Consider the following 14,997-nt stretch of genomic DNA (forward strand, 5'->3'; position numbering starts at 1 on the left):
GGTGCAAGAAACAGACAATGTAATTATCCAGGGCCTGGTGATTCCATTGTTACCTGAGGATAAACTTGCGGGTATACAGGAGTCTATTTGTTTGCAAATGGTTGGTGCTCAATGCAGTGTTCAAAATAATCACCAAAAGTAGATCGCATAGAATCACCATTTTTGAGTCATATACATTAGTTTCGATAGCGCTTGATTCAGCAATTCATATCAAAGCTTCAGTCATTCAGTTGCTGAATAGCATTCCAGAGGAGAGCAACCCATTAACACCTGGGTACCGGCTCCTGTTACCTATTGTCTGAAAAAAGGTTTTTGTGGAGGAAGTGGTACAAACTGCCTATATTTCTTTATGAGTTGATTTTTTTTAGAATTCACGGTTACTTTAAACCCAAATATTTAGGAAAATTCATGCAAGGATTTGCATTCATGCTGTTGGAGCCATTTTGATTTTAAAGTCCAAACATCCAACGGCATCGGCTCTGGCCTTTCTAGTGTTAAAAGCATACTATGCTGAATTTTTAGTTTTGCTGTGGTCCTATTTTTACAATCAAAGTCTCCTCCTCAACCCCACTCAGTCACCTCCATTGTATTCTTTTTATCTTTGTATCTGTTTTTGGCTGGACCGCAACAGCAAATGTTTGTGACTGAGTGAGTGATTGAGTGAGTGATGAAGTTACACCATTGGTCAGCCGAGTTATGAAGTCACACCATTGGTCGGCCGGATAACGTGTGTTAGGTCCGGTCATATACTAGGTTTTGACCTGGTCTTGTTCGATAGGTGTCGCCATTGAGGAAAAGCAATTCCAAGGTTGACTCTGGTTTTTGAACAAGCCCTGTCAGCTTGTCCTTTTTCCTTGGAGGGTAGTTCGTTCCAGTGGCAACATTGTGCCATGCCACTGAGCATCACTCAAGCCAGAAACTTAATAGACTTGAGTTCCTGACTAAAAAATGTAAGAACAGCCAGAGAACAAATTTGCTTTACACAAGACCTGTGCACGGCAACATAAAAGAGAAAATATTAGTTTGTGCTTGAAGAAGCCATTTTTTCTGTTAATTTTCACTTTGTATTGTGTGTGCTTTGTTATCATTCAAGTGTGGTGTGCACTGTTTATTTCTGTGCATCCCACAAACCCCACGCAAGAGTTTGGGTCTATTGAAAAAATATTGTGTACAGGGGAGAATTTGTTTTACCATTTTTTATGTAAATGGTAAATGGATTGCATTTATATAGCGCTTTTATCCAAAGCGCTTTACAATTGATGCCTCTCATTCGCCAGAGCAGTTAGGGGTTAGGTGTCTTGCTCAAGGACACTTCGACATGCCCAGGGTGGGGTTTGAACCGGCAACCTTCCGACTGCCAGACAATCGGTCTTACCTCCTGAGCTGTCGCCCCATGTCATGTCATCGAGCCAATGTGCAACCACTTATATTCATTTGACAGCTATGCATTTTTTATGTTGCACTTGTTGTGAATTGTTTTGCAAGTTTTTTTTTTTTTTTTTGTTAAATTTGGAACAATATTTAGAGGAAACATGGGATTGTCTGAGCATGGTTATTGTTTTATTGAGTCAGCTTCAAAAAGACATTTTTTTATGCACACATGTTGTTGTGCACATCTAATATTGAGGTTTTTTTTTTTTTTTTTTTTGCCCAGTTGTTCCAAACAGTAAACTTTGGCAAGCCTAAGGTTTGACCTATGTCTCTGAGTGTTATTTCTTATTCATCAGCCTCATACTGGCTTCCTTGGCACAACTTTGGTCATCATGTTGACAAATGCCAATAACAGACTCCAAAGTGCAATCAAAAGCCTAGAATCAAGACTAGGTACTGAAAACTATCTCTTTTTTTACAATGGTGGTGTGCAAAAGGGCATCTCAGGACGGAGTGTGGCACAGTGGGTAAGGAACTGCGCTTGTAACCGAAAGGTCGTAGGTTCGATTCCCGGGTAAGGACACTGCCGTTGTACCCTTGAGCAAGGTACTTAACCTGCATTGCTTCAGTATATATCCTGCTGTATAAATGGATACAATGTAAAAGTGCTATGTAAAAAGTTGTGTAAGTCGCTCTGGATAAGAGCGTCTGCTAAATGCCTGTAATGTAATGTAATGTAATGAACACACAGTGAAAAGAATGGGCTACAGTTTCAGAAGACCCTACCGGGTTCCACTGCTGTCAGCTAAGAACAGGAAGATGAGGCTACAGTGGGCATGTGTAATGTCCGAAGAAATGCACGCACGCCAGCCCAATAGCTTAGGTGCAGTTAAAACTTAGAACAAAGTGAGATTCACACACTTATATCGTGTAGTGCTCCAAATATAATAATGCTTTAATGCAGCACAGTTAACATTTAGGCTAGCAAGCCTTCATCAGAGCAGTGAGTGAGTGCCGTTCATTGGCCCATTTAAAAATAATAGTCTAGAAGACCATAGGTGCATGTGATCAGACATGGTGTTATGTACAACCTGGACATAGACTATATTTACTATAGGTAGCGCTTGTCAAATTTCTACAAGAATGTAAACATAGAAAATAAGAATATGAGTAAATAAAACATTTGATCTTCACCAAATTAATAGAAAAAGGTGGGCTTGTGATCACGAAAACTTGATGCTTGAACTTTGCCTGCTCTGATAAATCTGGATTTTTTTCTACTTTTCTAGAATGTGGCAGAAACAGCTTGAATCCATGGATCCACCCTGCCTTATGTCACTGATGTTGGCTGGTGGTAGTTGTGTAATGGTGTGAAGAATCTATCGCAATTCAACAGTGCACATGTGGGATGAGGTGGAATGGGAGGCTTGCAGCATGCATGTGTGGCTGAAAAATCTGCAGGAACTGCAAGATGCTATGGAGTCAGGACCAAAATCCATAAGGAATGTTTCCAGCACCTTGTTGAATGCACGCCGCAAAGAATTCAAGCTGTTTTGGAGACAACAGGGGGTCCTACCCAGTACTAGACATGTGCGTCTAATAAAGTGGCTGGTGAATGTATGTATCCCCAGAGTATCAGAGAAAATGGAGTGATATCTGAAGAAAAAAACGGTAGTCAAGTGAAACCTGTATCTGAGCTAACATAGCAAGAACAGCAAAGTAACAGGAGAGTATCAAGAAGTATGGTGAAGTAATCAACAAGTAATCAACCAAATAGAAGGCAGGCTATACAGAAAAGAGTTGTAATGAAGATCTACCTATAAGGCCATGCATGACCTCAGTCACCAAAAGCCCCAAGAATCTTGGCAGCCAACACTGGTACACTTACTTTTCCCTAACTGCAGCAGAAACAAGAAATCAAAGAACTACTGGAAGGAAAAAAGTTTGAAGAAATCTAAAATATACATAGAACTTGCAAGGTAAACATCAAACTTGAGGAAGCTTGAGGAGAGCTGACAAATACAGAAAAGATCGGCTGAAAATTGAGAGACTAGAATCCCCAAAGGACAAATCACAATGGGAAAACCCAAAAAGGATCCTATTTTTGCTTATTGCCTTCATTGCAGAGTTGAAGGAAGAGTACTAGCAAGTGGCTTCAAAACTTCTCCCAGGCAACATACTGAAGAAGTACCACTTGGTGATGACTTTTTAAAGAGAATTTGAATTCTCACCGAAAGCAATGAAGGAAACAACAATTAGTCCAAGTCTCACCACCTACTCAACCCAGCTCCTGGTCCAAGCAATGGTACTATCCCGCCTGGACTACTGCAACTCTCTTCTGGCTGGTTTACCGGCATCTGCCATCAGACCCCTGCAACTCATTCAGAATGCTCCCCAGACACTCCCACGTCACTCCCCTGCTCACTACCCTCCACTGGCTGCCTGTTATAGCTTGCATCAAATTTAAAACATTGGTCCTAGCATACCAGGCAGTCAAGGGATCAGCCCCAGCATACCTCCACAAGATATTCAAACCCTACATGCCAACCAGACCCCTCCGTTCTGCTACTTCAGGACGCCTGGCACCTCCCCCTCTTCGCACCTGCGCTTCCCGAACACGTCTCCTGTCTGTTCTGACCCCACGATGGTGGAACGACCTCCCCGTGGAGGTCAGAACAGCTCAGACACTGACCCACTTCAAGCGACCACTGAAGGCTGCACCTCTCCCCATCCCTCCCTACCTCCCTGTAATCTCTTAAATGACTGTAAGTTTAGGGTTGTAACTAGGTAGCTGTTTCGTAGGTGACTTAGTTAATGAACCTGTCTTAACTGCTGCTTGTATTTTTGCATAGACTGCGTTGTTGCTCGTTTGTGTTAGTGTTAATCAGTTTAACCTTCACGGTCCAAGTTGAACTATGCGGTTGTTCCCTGCACTTGGACCGGTACTTCTCTCTAGGGTTTTCGACATACTTGTTCCTGGTTATGGTTATACACTTTGTTGTACGTCGCTCTGGATAAGAGCGTCTGGCAAATGCCTGTAATGTAATGTAATGTCTTCAATCTTAAAGGAAAAAATGGTGCGATACAATCAGCAAAGCCACAGAGTGAGAAAATCTCAAAATTCTATGGGCATGATGATAACAGGAGGGCCACAGCAGGTTAAAAGGAAAGGCTGACAAGGACCAAGGATAAAATACACAAGCACTTCTTGAATCACGCAATGGAGAGCCTTCATCCAAAGTTTAAGGGGGAGTATCCAGAGATTCAAATATCCCACACAGAATTCTGCAAAACACATCCGTTCTGGGTTGTTAAACCCAGAGCCCTGGATAGAGACAGCTGCCTATGCATACGCCATGCCACCATACAGTTCATACTTTAGTATCACAAAATAATCACATGCATCATCCTTAAAATCCAAATGAGATCTTTTGTGTTCTGTCCGTCCTGCAAAACAATGCATGTACTAAGAGTGTTCCCAGTATGACATAAAATAGCTCTTCAAGTCTGTGAATAAACATGGAGAAGGGAGGGGAAGAGCAAGGTGGAAAACATTTTTAAAACTGTGAACTGAAAGAGAATGTGCGTGAAGAAATAATCAACACGTCAGCACATCTCACAGTGTCTTCCAGCCCATTGAACATTTAGATGAAGTACTTATTGGAAGGTTGTGTTGTTGAGTATAATAAGGACCTTCACTCTGGAATCAAGATTTTGATGCAGATCATAGTGCTCTTGTTAAGATGAGTTGTATTGGCCCCAGTCAATTATTTTAGCCAGGGATGACATCATTTGTTATTTACAGGAAAAAGTACTTGGACTTATCTCTGAGACCTGTCCACTGATTAACAGACATGGGGAGCTTGACGCCCTGGTCTGTCACTGAGCAAAAGAGATTGCAGTGCACTTTGTTAGCTATACCATAAAAGATAGAAAGGAACAATGGAATTAAGGTCTTCCAAATGGTACCCTAATCAATCAGTTTGTTATGTACTGTTTTCTGCGTTTTGTTTTCTGTGTTGATTCAATGACTTAAATGACTGGTCACGTTGCATGTCATTTTTATCTTGTGCCAATGTTGTAATTCATACATGTTGCATGTCGTACTTTAAATTTTCGTACTGTTTCTTATGATGAATATTATCAGTTTCTGCACCATGGATTTTTTAAATGGTTGCAATAAAATGTTTTTATAAGTGGTTCGCATCTGGTACACATTGTCATTACCACCACACAATGTCATGTTCATCACAACTCTTACTGTATTTCTCAGTTAAAGTTGCATTTAATTATTATTTTTGTCAGTATTTTCCATACAAATGCAAAAATCACATGTATATAATTGGCAATCCTCAAAAAAGAGTTGACATGATAAATTAATGTTGAACAATGCCATTAAGGCGGGTTTGTGCCCTCAAGCACTACTGATATTCGCTTTCTCTTGAATTACCACTGTTGTTTTGAGCACCACCAGTAAAGTAGGCAGTCAGTGATCAGCTTTTTAAAACACCACTACTGGAACTTTACCTAATTGATTCATCACAACTCTTACTGTATTTCTCAGTTAAAGTTGCATTTAATTATTATTTTTGTCAGTATTTTCCATACAAATGCAAAAATCACATGTATATAATTGGCAATCCTCAAAAAAGAGTTGACATGATAAATTAATGTTGAACAATGCCATTAAGGCAGGTTTGTGCCCTCAAGCACTACTGTATATTCGCTTTCTCTTGAATTACCACTGTTGTTTTGAGCACCACCAGTAAAGTAGGCAAGTCAGTGATCAGCTCTTTTAAAACACCACTACTGGGAACTTTACCCTAATTGGATTCATCACAACTCTTACTGTATTTCTCAGTTAAAGTTGCATTTAATTATTATTTTTGTCAGTATTTTCAATACAAATGCAAAAATCACATGTATATAATTGGCAATCCTCAAAAAAGAGTTGACATGATAAATTAATGTTGAACAATGCCATTAAGGCAGGTTTGTGCCCTCAAGCACTACTGTATATTCGCTTTCTCTTGAATTACCACTGTTGTTTTGAGCACCACCAGTAAAGTAGGCAAGTCAGTGATCAGCTCTTTTAAAAAACCACTACTGGGAACTTTACCCTTATTAATATGAATAAATTCATTCAAGTGATGAGTAACACTCACACTATCTTCCACCAGCTTGGAAGTTTACTACTTTGTTATGATGCGTCAGGTCAACTGCTCTCTCTCTCTCCCCCCCCTCTCTGTCTCTCTCTCTCTCTCACACACACACACATACATACATACACGCACTGACACACAACTACACACGCTTTAGTGACAATCGAGTTGTGCATCCCCCCCCCCCCCCCCCTCAGAGACAGGAAGAGAAAAGGTTGCAAGGTCACTGTGGCAAGATACTGTTAATTGTCAAACAAGTTTTGGTAGTTTTTGGTCTGCAGTAAACCCATTTGCAGATTTGTGTTGCATTTTAACCAACCCAGATCAGGTTTGCAAACGTTGCTGAATTGTGGTATGTTGTGTTTAAGTATATATGAATGCATAAACACAACACAGTTGCGAGAAATATTGTATTTCAATTCGACTGATATGCAAGCTGTGTTCAGTTTTGTGTCCAATGTCAGCTATTTAGGCATTAATTAATGCAAGCTACTTAAATGAGACACCAGGAACCTGGGAGACCAGCTCTACACCTGTCAAATAGTGTAAGATACACATTCTTTATATGCATGTAGGTGTACTCGTTCTTGTTATGTTAATTTTTTAACTGTCGCTGCAGTCAAATGGAGTCCATAATAGGTTCTGTATGAGGTAGTGCTATAGAGAGTACATTTATAGTGCAATGGCAGTTAGGTTATCCATTTAAACTGTGGTTACTTACTTCATACTGTACATTGAGCCCAGAACACAACTTTCTTTTATTTGTGCATTTGGCAAGGCTAGATCAATGATTGAGCGAGCATTTGAAATATTTAAATAAATGTGTCTCGGATGTTTGGCCCAGTTGGGCAGTACATTACAATATAGTCCTCAGAAAGTCAGTGCATTGTGTGGCCTGCTGTATTCTCCAGAACATAGTGGTGGTAATGTATGGTTAAGGAACTGGGTTTGTAACGTAGGTTCAGCTCCCAGATAGGATGTTGCTGTTGTACCCTTGAGCGATGTATCTAGCTGTATAAATGGATGTAAACAGTGCAAAAGCTGTGCATAAATGGATACAAAAATGCACGAGAGAACAGGGACTGGTTGGCATCAGAGTTGTTTCTCCACTGAGTGTATCATATCAAGTGCATGTCTTAAATTAATGAAATGTAGTTTAAGTGGTCATTTTTTTGATCGCTTATTTTAAATTGTGGTATTAAACAAAAATTGACACCAAAGAAACAAAGCACCAGCAAATAAATAGAAAATATTTTTTTGAGGGGAAAATAAATATGAAAATGAAAACTATTTGGTCTCACCTTTGTTTTGACAACTCAAGTAATGGTTTGTTGAGAGGCTCTTTTCATGCACTTGCTCTTCATCCATGATGAAATTGGTTGTGTCGCTAATGCACTGTTTTTTAAGGGTGAAATATGGGGGGGATCTGATTGGAAATAAACTTAACCCCCATCACACCCACAATTCATTTATTCCTATTGAACTAGCCTCTTTTACAACTGTGCCGTAGTTGTGGTAAAGTCTGGTGTCACCCTAATTTGCCAGCGCCCTGAGCTGCCACTAGCATTTGACAATTGCACTTTCACTCAACTGTTAAAATAGGACCCAATGTTTTTTCACAAATTTCTTTCAGTGTTTTTTGACATTTTGCCAAAATGTCAACCATGTTTGAGGCGTTTCTCTGGACCACCACACATATATACTACATCGCCAAAAGTATAGGACCCCCTTGAAAATGAGATGCTACATCTCAAGGGGCTATCCTTTCAATAAATTCAAATTCAAACTGTATGTGGACATTTGACATCCAACATCTCATCTAAAATTATGGGCATAAATATGGAGTTGGTCCGCCTTTTGCTGCTATAACAAGTATCCATGAGGGAGAATTGCAGTCCAAATCCATAGCATAACACCACCTCGCTAGTAGCTTTCAATGGAAACTCCATCCTCACAAGTGGTTGCCTGGTTTTTGTTAATTAGCAATTAGCCCAAGAGAAGTTACCAATAGAAGGCATGGTATGCAGGATTTCTTAGCCTGTGTTTTAAATCAAAGAAGCTCTGCCTCTGTCTTCAATCCCACCCACTCACACCGAGCGACAAATGACCTTTACTACCTAATTTCCTTGTGTTGCTGACCACTTTTTCTGCACTTCTTATGAAATGTGCTGAATGAATACATGTTTTTTTTTTAAGTTTTTTTTTTGAAAGGCAAACAATTATCAAATACATTTTAAGCCTTGGCTAATAAAATGGGCAATGCTCGCACACAAAATTGATTATGATTGCTTTTTAATGGAAATTCCTTAATGCAAATTCAAATGTAAATTAAATTCAAAGAAAAGCACAGGTTTAGAACTGGATGCAGTCTTACAAATGTTTATTGATAAGTATTGAGAAACAAATCGTGAAAGTAACACCATATGTCTTTGTGGTTGCTTTGCAGATGCATAGGAAGAATGCCAGTTACTTGAAGTGAGCTATGTGAGATTGTCTTCCTGTGCAAGTGGTGGGAAGACATGAGGGCAGTCCTTCCCTGGGTCCTCTTTGAGGCATACTGCCTAATCACAGGCATCTTTGGCAATCCCATGGCCCATTTGTCCATGAGCCGCAAACAGTTGGAGCGAACTGTGGTACAGAACCTGAAACCCCAGCCAGCTTCTAAGGGGGGGCTGAGCCATTCCCCCCAGCGGGGCCTCAAGGAGACAAGCCTGGAGGAGAAGAGAGAGATAAACTCCACTTCATTTCACTCTGGGATCAGGCAAGAGCCCTCGGCACTGGTCTCTCTGGAGCAGAGGGATGAAGGCCCCACGAGTGACTCTACAATCTCCCAGGATTTTCTGGAGGAGTATGCATACCCAGACTACCGTGGGAAGGGATGTGTGGATGAAAGTGGCTTCGTGTTTGGTGTTGGTGAGAAGTTCACCCCTGGGCCTTCCACATGCCCCTGTCTCTGCACTGAGGAGGGTCCTCTCTGCGCAAAGCCAGACTGTCCTAAAGTTCACCCACGCTGTATCCGTGTGGACAACAGCCAGTGCTGCCCTCAGTGCAAGGAGATGAAAAACTACTGTGAATTCCGGGGCAAGGTCTACAGATCGCTGCAAGAGTTCAAGGTTAGAGCTGAAATTTGGTCACACCTTCATTCACTAAATGTAGAGATAGTTAAGCTTCTCTGATTCTGTCTGCACCAGAGCATCAGAATTATTTCAGAAGTTGGAGGTCCAAAAACAGAAAAAAAGTTTCATATACTGTAATGTAAAGCCACAATGCTGTAAAATATACTGAAGATATCAAGGGGAGAGAAATTGAGGGGAAGACATACTGAAGAAATAGGTGTAGTGCAAAAATGTCTGCTCCATTGTAGCTCCATTGTAGCTTTCTTGCAGTCACACATACCAACGTATTAACAACTAATTTACTAAGACTGGTCCTAATTAAGCAATCAAAGAAATTCATCACCCTCATTTGCAATTTTGCAGCAGGAGACATGCATCAAAAAGGGTTGGAAACAGTGTCATGCTTACACACTCATGCTGCAAGGCACCTAGAAATGGATATGGGACAACAAGGCACTAGTAGTGAGGCCAACATGAGAAAAGGAAAATGTTAATCTACACATCAGGAAACAGGTAATGACCAATTAGGTACAATGTTACAATGGTATATTACAGCATAGGAATACAATAGAGCAAAGGGGACAGACATTTGGATGAATTCAAATGAAAACAACACAAATAACAGATGATAAAAGGAAATGATGTGATGTGAGCAAAAATACAGAAGAAAATTTTCCCTATTCCATAATGTACGTAAAAAAACACAGGCAATGGTACAGCTGAGGAAAGAATAAAAACACCATTTCTAACAACATGTGGAACAATCCGTACAAAATGAACTAGTCAATGGGGTTTAAGAAACAGACATGCCAGAACTTGTAATGGAAAAAGATCACAGTGTCTGAAGGTAAAATGTATTCAACTGAATGCATGCAAACAAGACAATTGTTTAAATTTGGATCCATACTAAATTCAGGTCTTAATTCTACCTGCTAGCTGATCACATTTGTTTGAAAAACATGTCCTTTCAATGAAATGAATATTTTCATATTACAGTGCTGCAAGTATTTGCCTTCTTTCTGATTTCCTCTATTATTGCATATGAGTCACGGTGAAGGATTTCATATCTTTAGACACAATGTGATATTAGGCTAAGGGAACCTGAGTAACACACTTAAAAAATGATTACTTTGTTTATTTAATGAATAATGTTTTGAAACACCCAAATCACCCATGTGAAAAGTACTTGCCCCCTTAGTTACTGAAGCAACCAATTAACTAAATTTAATTGATAATTAGATGACTGAACACAGCCAGGCTTGATCGCAGTGTGTCCCGTTGAATTTAAACCTTATATTGACCCTTACCATCTGAGTGAAGTAGTCACTACAGTGTTTCCACAAGCACACTATGCCACGACCAAAGGAAAGATTTTTAAAAGTTGTTGAAATATATCAGTCCGGAAACGATTTTAAAGCCATTTCTAAGGCTGTGGGACACAGTAAGAGTCATAATATCCAAATAGAGAACACTTGGAAGATTGGTGAATCTTCCCAGGAGTGGCCTACCTGACAAAATTTCTCCTAGGGTGCATAGGGTGCAGGAAGTTACAAAAGATCCCAGAAGAACACACAAAGCACTGCAGGCCTCTCTATCCTCAGCTAAGGTCAGTGTTCATAATTCCACAATGTGACTGGGTAAAAATTGGATTCATGGGAGAGTAGCAATGTGGAAACCACTGCTAACATCAATGCTGACGACACATTTGAAAAAAAGCACCTGGATGATCCCCAAGCCTTTTGGAGTAATGGTCTATAGACAGATGAGTCAAAAGTGGAACTTTTGGATGATATGGGTCCCATTATATCTGGTGTAAAGCTAGTACACAATTTTAAATAAGAACATCATGCCAACAGACAAACGTGGTGGTAGTGTGATTCTGTGGAGATGCTTTTGCTGCTTCGGAACCTGGACAACTTGTTATTATTGAAGGAATCATGAATTCTGCCCTGTAGCAGTCTACATCTGTATGGCTTAAAAGAAACAAAATTTGGAATGGCCTAATCAAAGTCCTGACAATAAACATACTGTGCCAAGGCCTCAAATAAGCAGTTCATGCTGGAGAACCTATCAAGTTTTCTGAATTAATGCAGTTCTGCAAAGAAGAGTGGACTAAAATTCCTCCACAGCAATGTGAAAGACTGATATGAAATTATAGAAATGTTTGATTGCAGTTAATGGTGCTAAAGGTGGTGCAGTCAGTTATTAAGTTTAAGAGGGTAATTTTTCACATGGGTGATGTGATATGTGTTTTGTGTTTACTCAGTTACTCTTTGTCTAATATTACATTTTGTATAAAGATCTGAAGCCATTTTGTGTGACAATATGCAATAATAGAGGAAAGCAGCAAATACTTTTTCACGGCACTGTATAAAGGAAGTAAACGGACCATAAAATTTTTATATATAATAGTTTGGTGTTTGTGTTACTATCCACCTACTAGCTAGCTAATAAGTAAATTAAGTTCAAGTTGTTTTCCATTTTCTTGGTGAATTAAGATTTGATAGCTTCTATTACTCAATATATACTATATATTTTTCCTGAGTTGAAATGTCTTAGGCGGGTGGCCTAAGTGTTTTTTCAAGCCACCTATATCGTCTATAAAAAAAACCTGTAAAACAATTAGAAATGGTCTGTGCATTTATTGGTAATATTTGGCCATGACAGCTTGCAACCTTAGACACGCTAAATTAATTACAGTAGAATCCGTTTAATTGCATAAAAGAATGATACAGTAGGCAGAGAGTGCTGATAACCGCGCGGGCCAAGCAGTCATCCGCTAAAGACATGATTTTCAACAGGAATCACCAACAGTACTTTCATAACTGTTTGTGGTTTTTGTGTCTTTATAGAGCAAGTGGCGGTTTCTTCGTGAGGCATCTGTCGACTTTCACCTTATATTTATACATCGTTATGCATAATCTTTATGTGTAATTGGACATAATTCCATAAAAAATACCCAAAATATTTGGTAATGGTTTATGTAAATATGCAATCTCTTTACAATGAAATGAATGGGAAATGGTTTGGGATTTGGCAATTCTATGCAAACACCCAAATTATGCAATAGTCCATTCATTATGCAATTAGATGGATTCTACTTTATTCATTACTATACTGTTTTTGCCTGTATGAGCAGATTTAAGTGAGAAATGAAATTCTGAAAAATATTTTATATTATTACAATGTACAACAGCAGTGACAAAAAGGATTGTGCAAGCATTCTTCGACTGGTATATAAAAATTATTTAAATACATTACAGTGGAATTTGAGTGGATTCATTAAGTTAAAAGGTCAATATTGTATCGCATATTTTCAGTGACAAAAATTAAATGCATTTTAAGGCAATTCAAAATACTATTCCTGTAGAATGAGCCCAATGAGCTAATTTTTCAGTATAGACTTTATTTTCCCCCCAATTTTGGCACATACAATGTGTAACCCTTCAATAAATATTGCAGTTGTTCCAATTTCTATTTTTTGCCACCTGCTTTGGTTTTAATTGCCTACATCTTAATGTACTGTGGTGGTCTCATCAAGACTTTACGGAATATGTCCACTCCTAATGCCAATTCTAGCAAATGTTCCTGTAGATACAATGGTGTAGATCCACTAAGGAAAATAATAAGTGCAGTTTGTGTTACTTATACTGCAACACCTGCAAATTCTGTGCGTGCCAGGTTAATGAGTTTTGATGCAAATCCACACCTTGAGTGCTGTTCACAAGTATGTCAGATTAGCCTACATGAGATATTTGTTTCTGGTGAGAGACACCAAGTTTCATTTTCTTTGTTGCGTTCGTTTACATTTGAGGCTGGTACTGGTTCACACTTTGCATATTAGTGCTTTCTTCCTCTTGTACTGGAACTTGAGACCTGCCACGGTCTACAAAATGTCAATGCTTATTGTGAATGGTAATTTGTGATCATCTTTGTGAATTGGACATGTCCTGTATTGCACTCAATTTGCATGAAAAGTAGAAATTTTAGACTGACATATATTTCAATTTCACAATTTAAATATGCATGCCCCAGACGGCACACTTTGTCTCTATGTGCCTGGATGTGCCTTTTTCACTCAATGTGGATTCTTTGTGAATTGCACAAAGCCTATTCATTTCATGATACTTGCAAAATAAAGCATCATAATCCTTATGTGGATTCCCCAAAATATTATTTTAGTGGCTTACTGGATCACCAACAGGCTGTCATATTATTGTCACTTTTAGGCTGCATACATTCTTTACCTAATATCTTAGACTAGACTGGATTTTTTCTATCATGCTTTACTATTATTGGAGAATAATCACCACAAGCTTTATATCTGCTGACATGTTCTTGTTCCCCTGCCCCCCTTTTCCAATGTTTGCAAGTACATTTTCTTGGTAACAAAGATAATTTTTCATACTATGGCAATGTGGTAGCATCACAATGTCTATTGCATATAATGCACACTGAACTAGATGTTCAATATACAATAGAAGATAGCTCTCAGTATTTTCTGAGCTGATTCTTTTTCAGTTGATTTGGGTTGTAATATTCTTGGTTGTGAACTTTTCCGCTACTTTCTTGAAAATGTTTTTTATATTAATGGCTTATTGTTCTGCCTATGCTATGAACCTGTTGTGCTTGCATTTGATATGCATTCATCAGCTACTCAAATTTATTCCAAGTCTCGTGAATTTTACTTTACTAACTCACTCCTGGAGGAGGTCAATCGGATTCAGAATCAGAGACCATTTCTCCAAAATATTAATGCCTTCCAAGTTCAAGCAATGTCCTAGTCTCCTTTGATGAAGCGATACTGGGTGTAGTGTTCATCTCCACTAACCTTGAATAAAATACAATGTATTTTGAAAGGTGCTCTGCAGCAGAATACCAAGCTTCCCAAGCTTTCCAAGCTTTTTATGGCACAGAAGGCAGTCATTTTGGTAGAGAACCACCTTCCTTTGCAAATGCATCTCACAAATGTTTTATGTACCCTGTTTTTCTGCTTTGACAATATCTTGCCTTGTTTACCACATCCTCTCTTAAAATGAACACAGTTTTGGGTGTTCGTCATTAAGAATGGTTATACTGACTGTAGGCTTCATTAAATCATAATTTAAGTCATGCTTCCTCTCATGGGCCTTTCTGCCCCTGTGCTTTTCACCCTTGCCTGTGCCCACCTCAGACTGTTGTTTTTTGTGTTTTTGTAAGAGCTGGTCTATTGTAATCTTCATCCTGTGGTCTAAAGATAATTATTCTTGAAGTGCTATTTGCAACTGTGAAGTAGCTTACTGATTCTGAATAAATTAAAACCATTAGCATGCAGTGTGCCAGTAGCGCATTGCTTTACTCTGTCATTG

The 14,997-nt window shown here is 39.1% G+C and overlaps 1 protein-coding gene across 3 annotated transcripts in view; it reads left to right on the forward strand.

The window, feature by feature from the left end:
- Window positions 1-9,052: 9,052 nt before the first annotated feature.
- Window positions 9,053-14,997, forward strand: part of vwc2 (von Willebrand factor C domain containing 2) — a 66,166-nt gene continuing 60,221 nt past the window's right edge. For all 3 annotated transcript variants that reach the window (XM_064337352.1, XM_064337362.1, XM_064337371.1), the window contains exon 1: window positions 9,053-9,646. In XM_064337352.1, the coding sequence (XP_064193422.1) occupies window positions 9,053-9,646 (594 nt within the window). The remainder of the gene's footprint in view (window positions 9,647-14,997) is intronic.

The sequence above is a fragment of the Anguilla rostrata genome, chromosome 1, assembly GCF_018555375.3.
Source record: "Anguilla rostrata isolate EN2019 chromosome 1, ASM1855537v3, whole genome shotgun sequence".
NCBI classification, from domain to species: domain Eukaryota; kingdom Metazoa; phylum Chordata; class Actinopteri; order Anguilliformes; family Anguillidae; genus Anguilla; species Anguilla rostrata.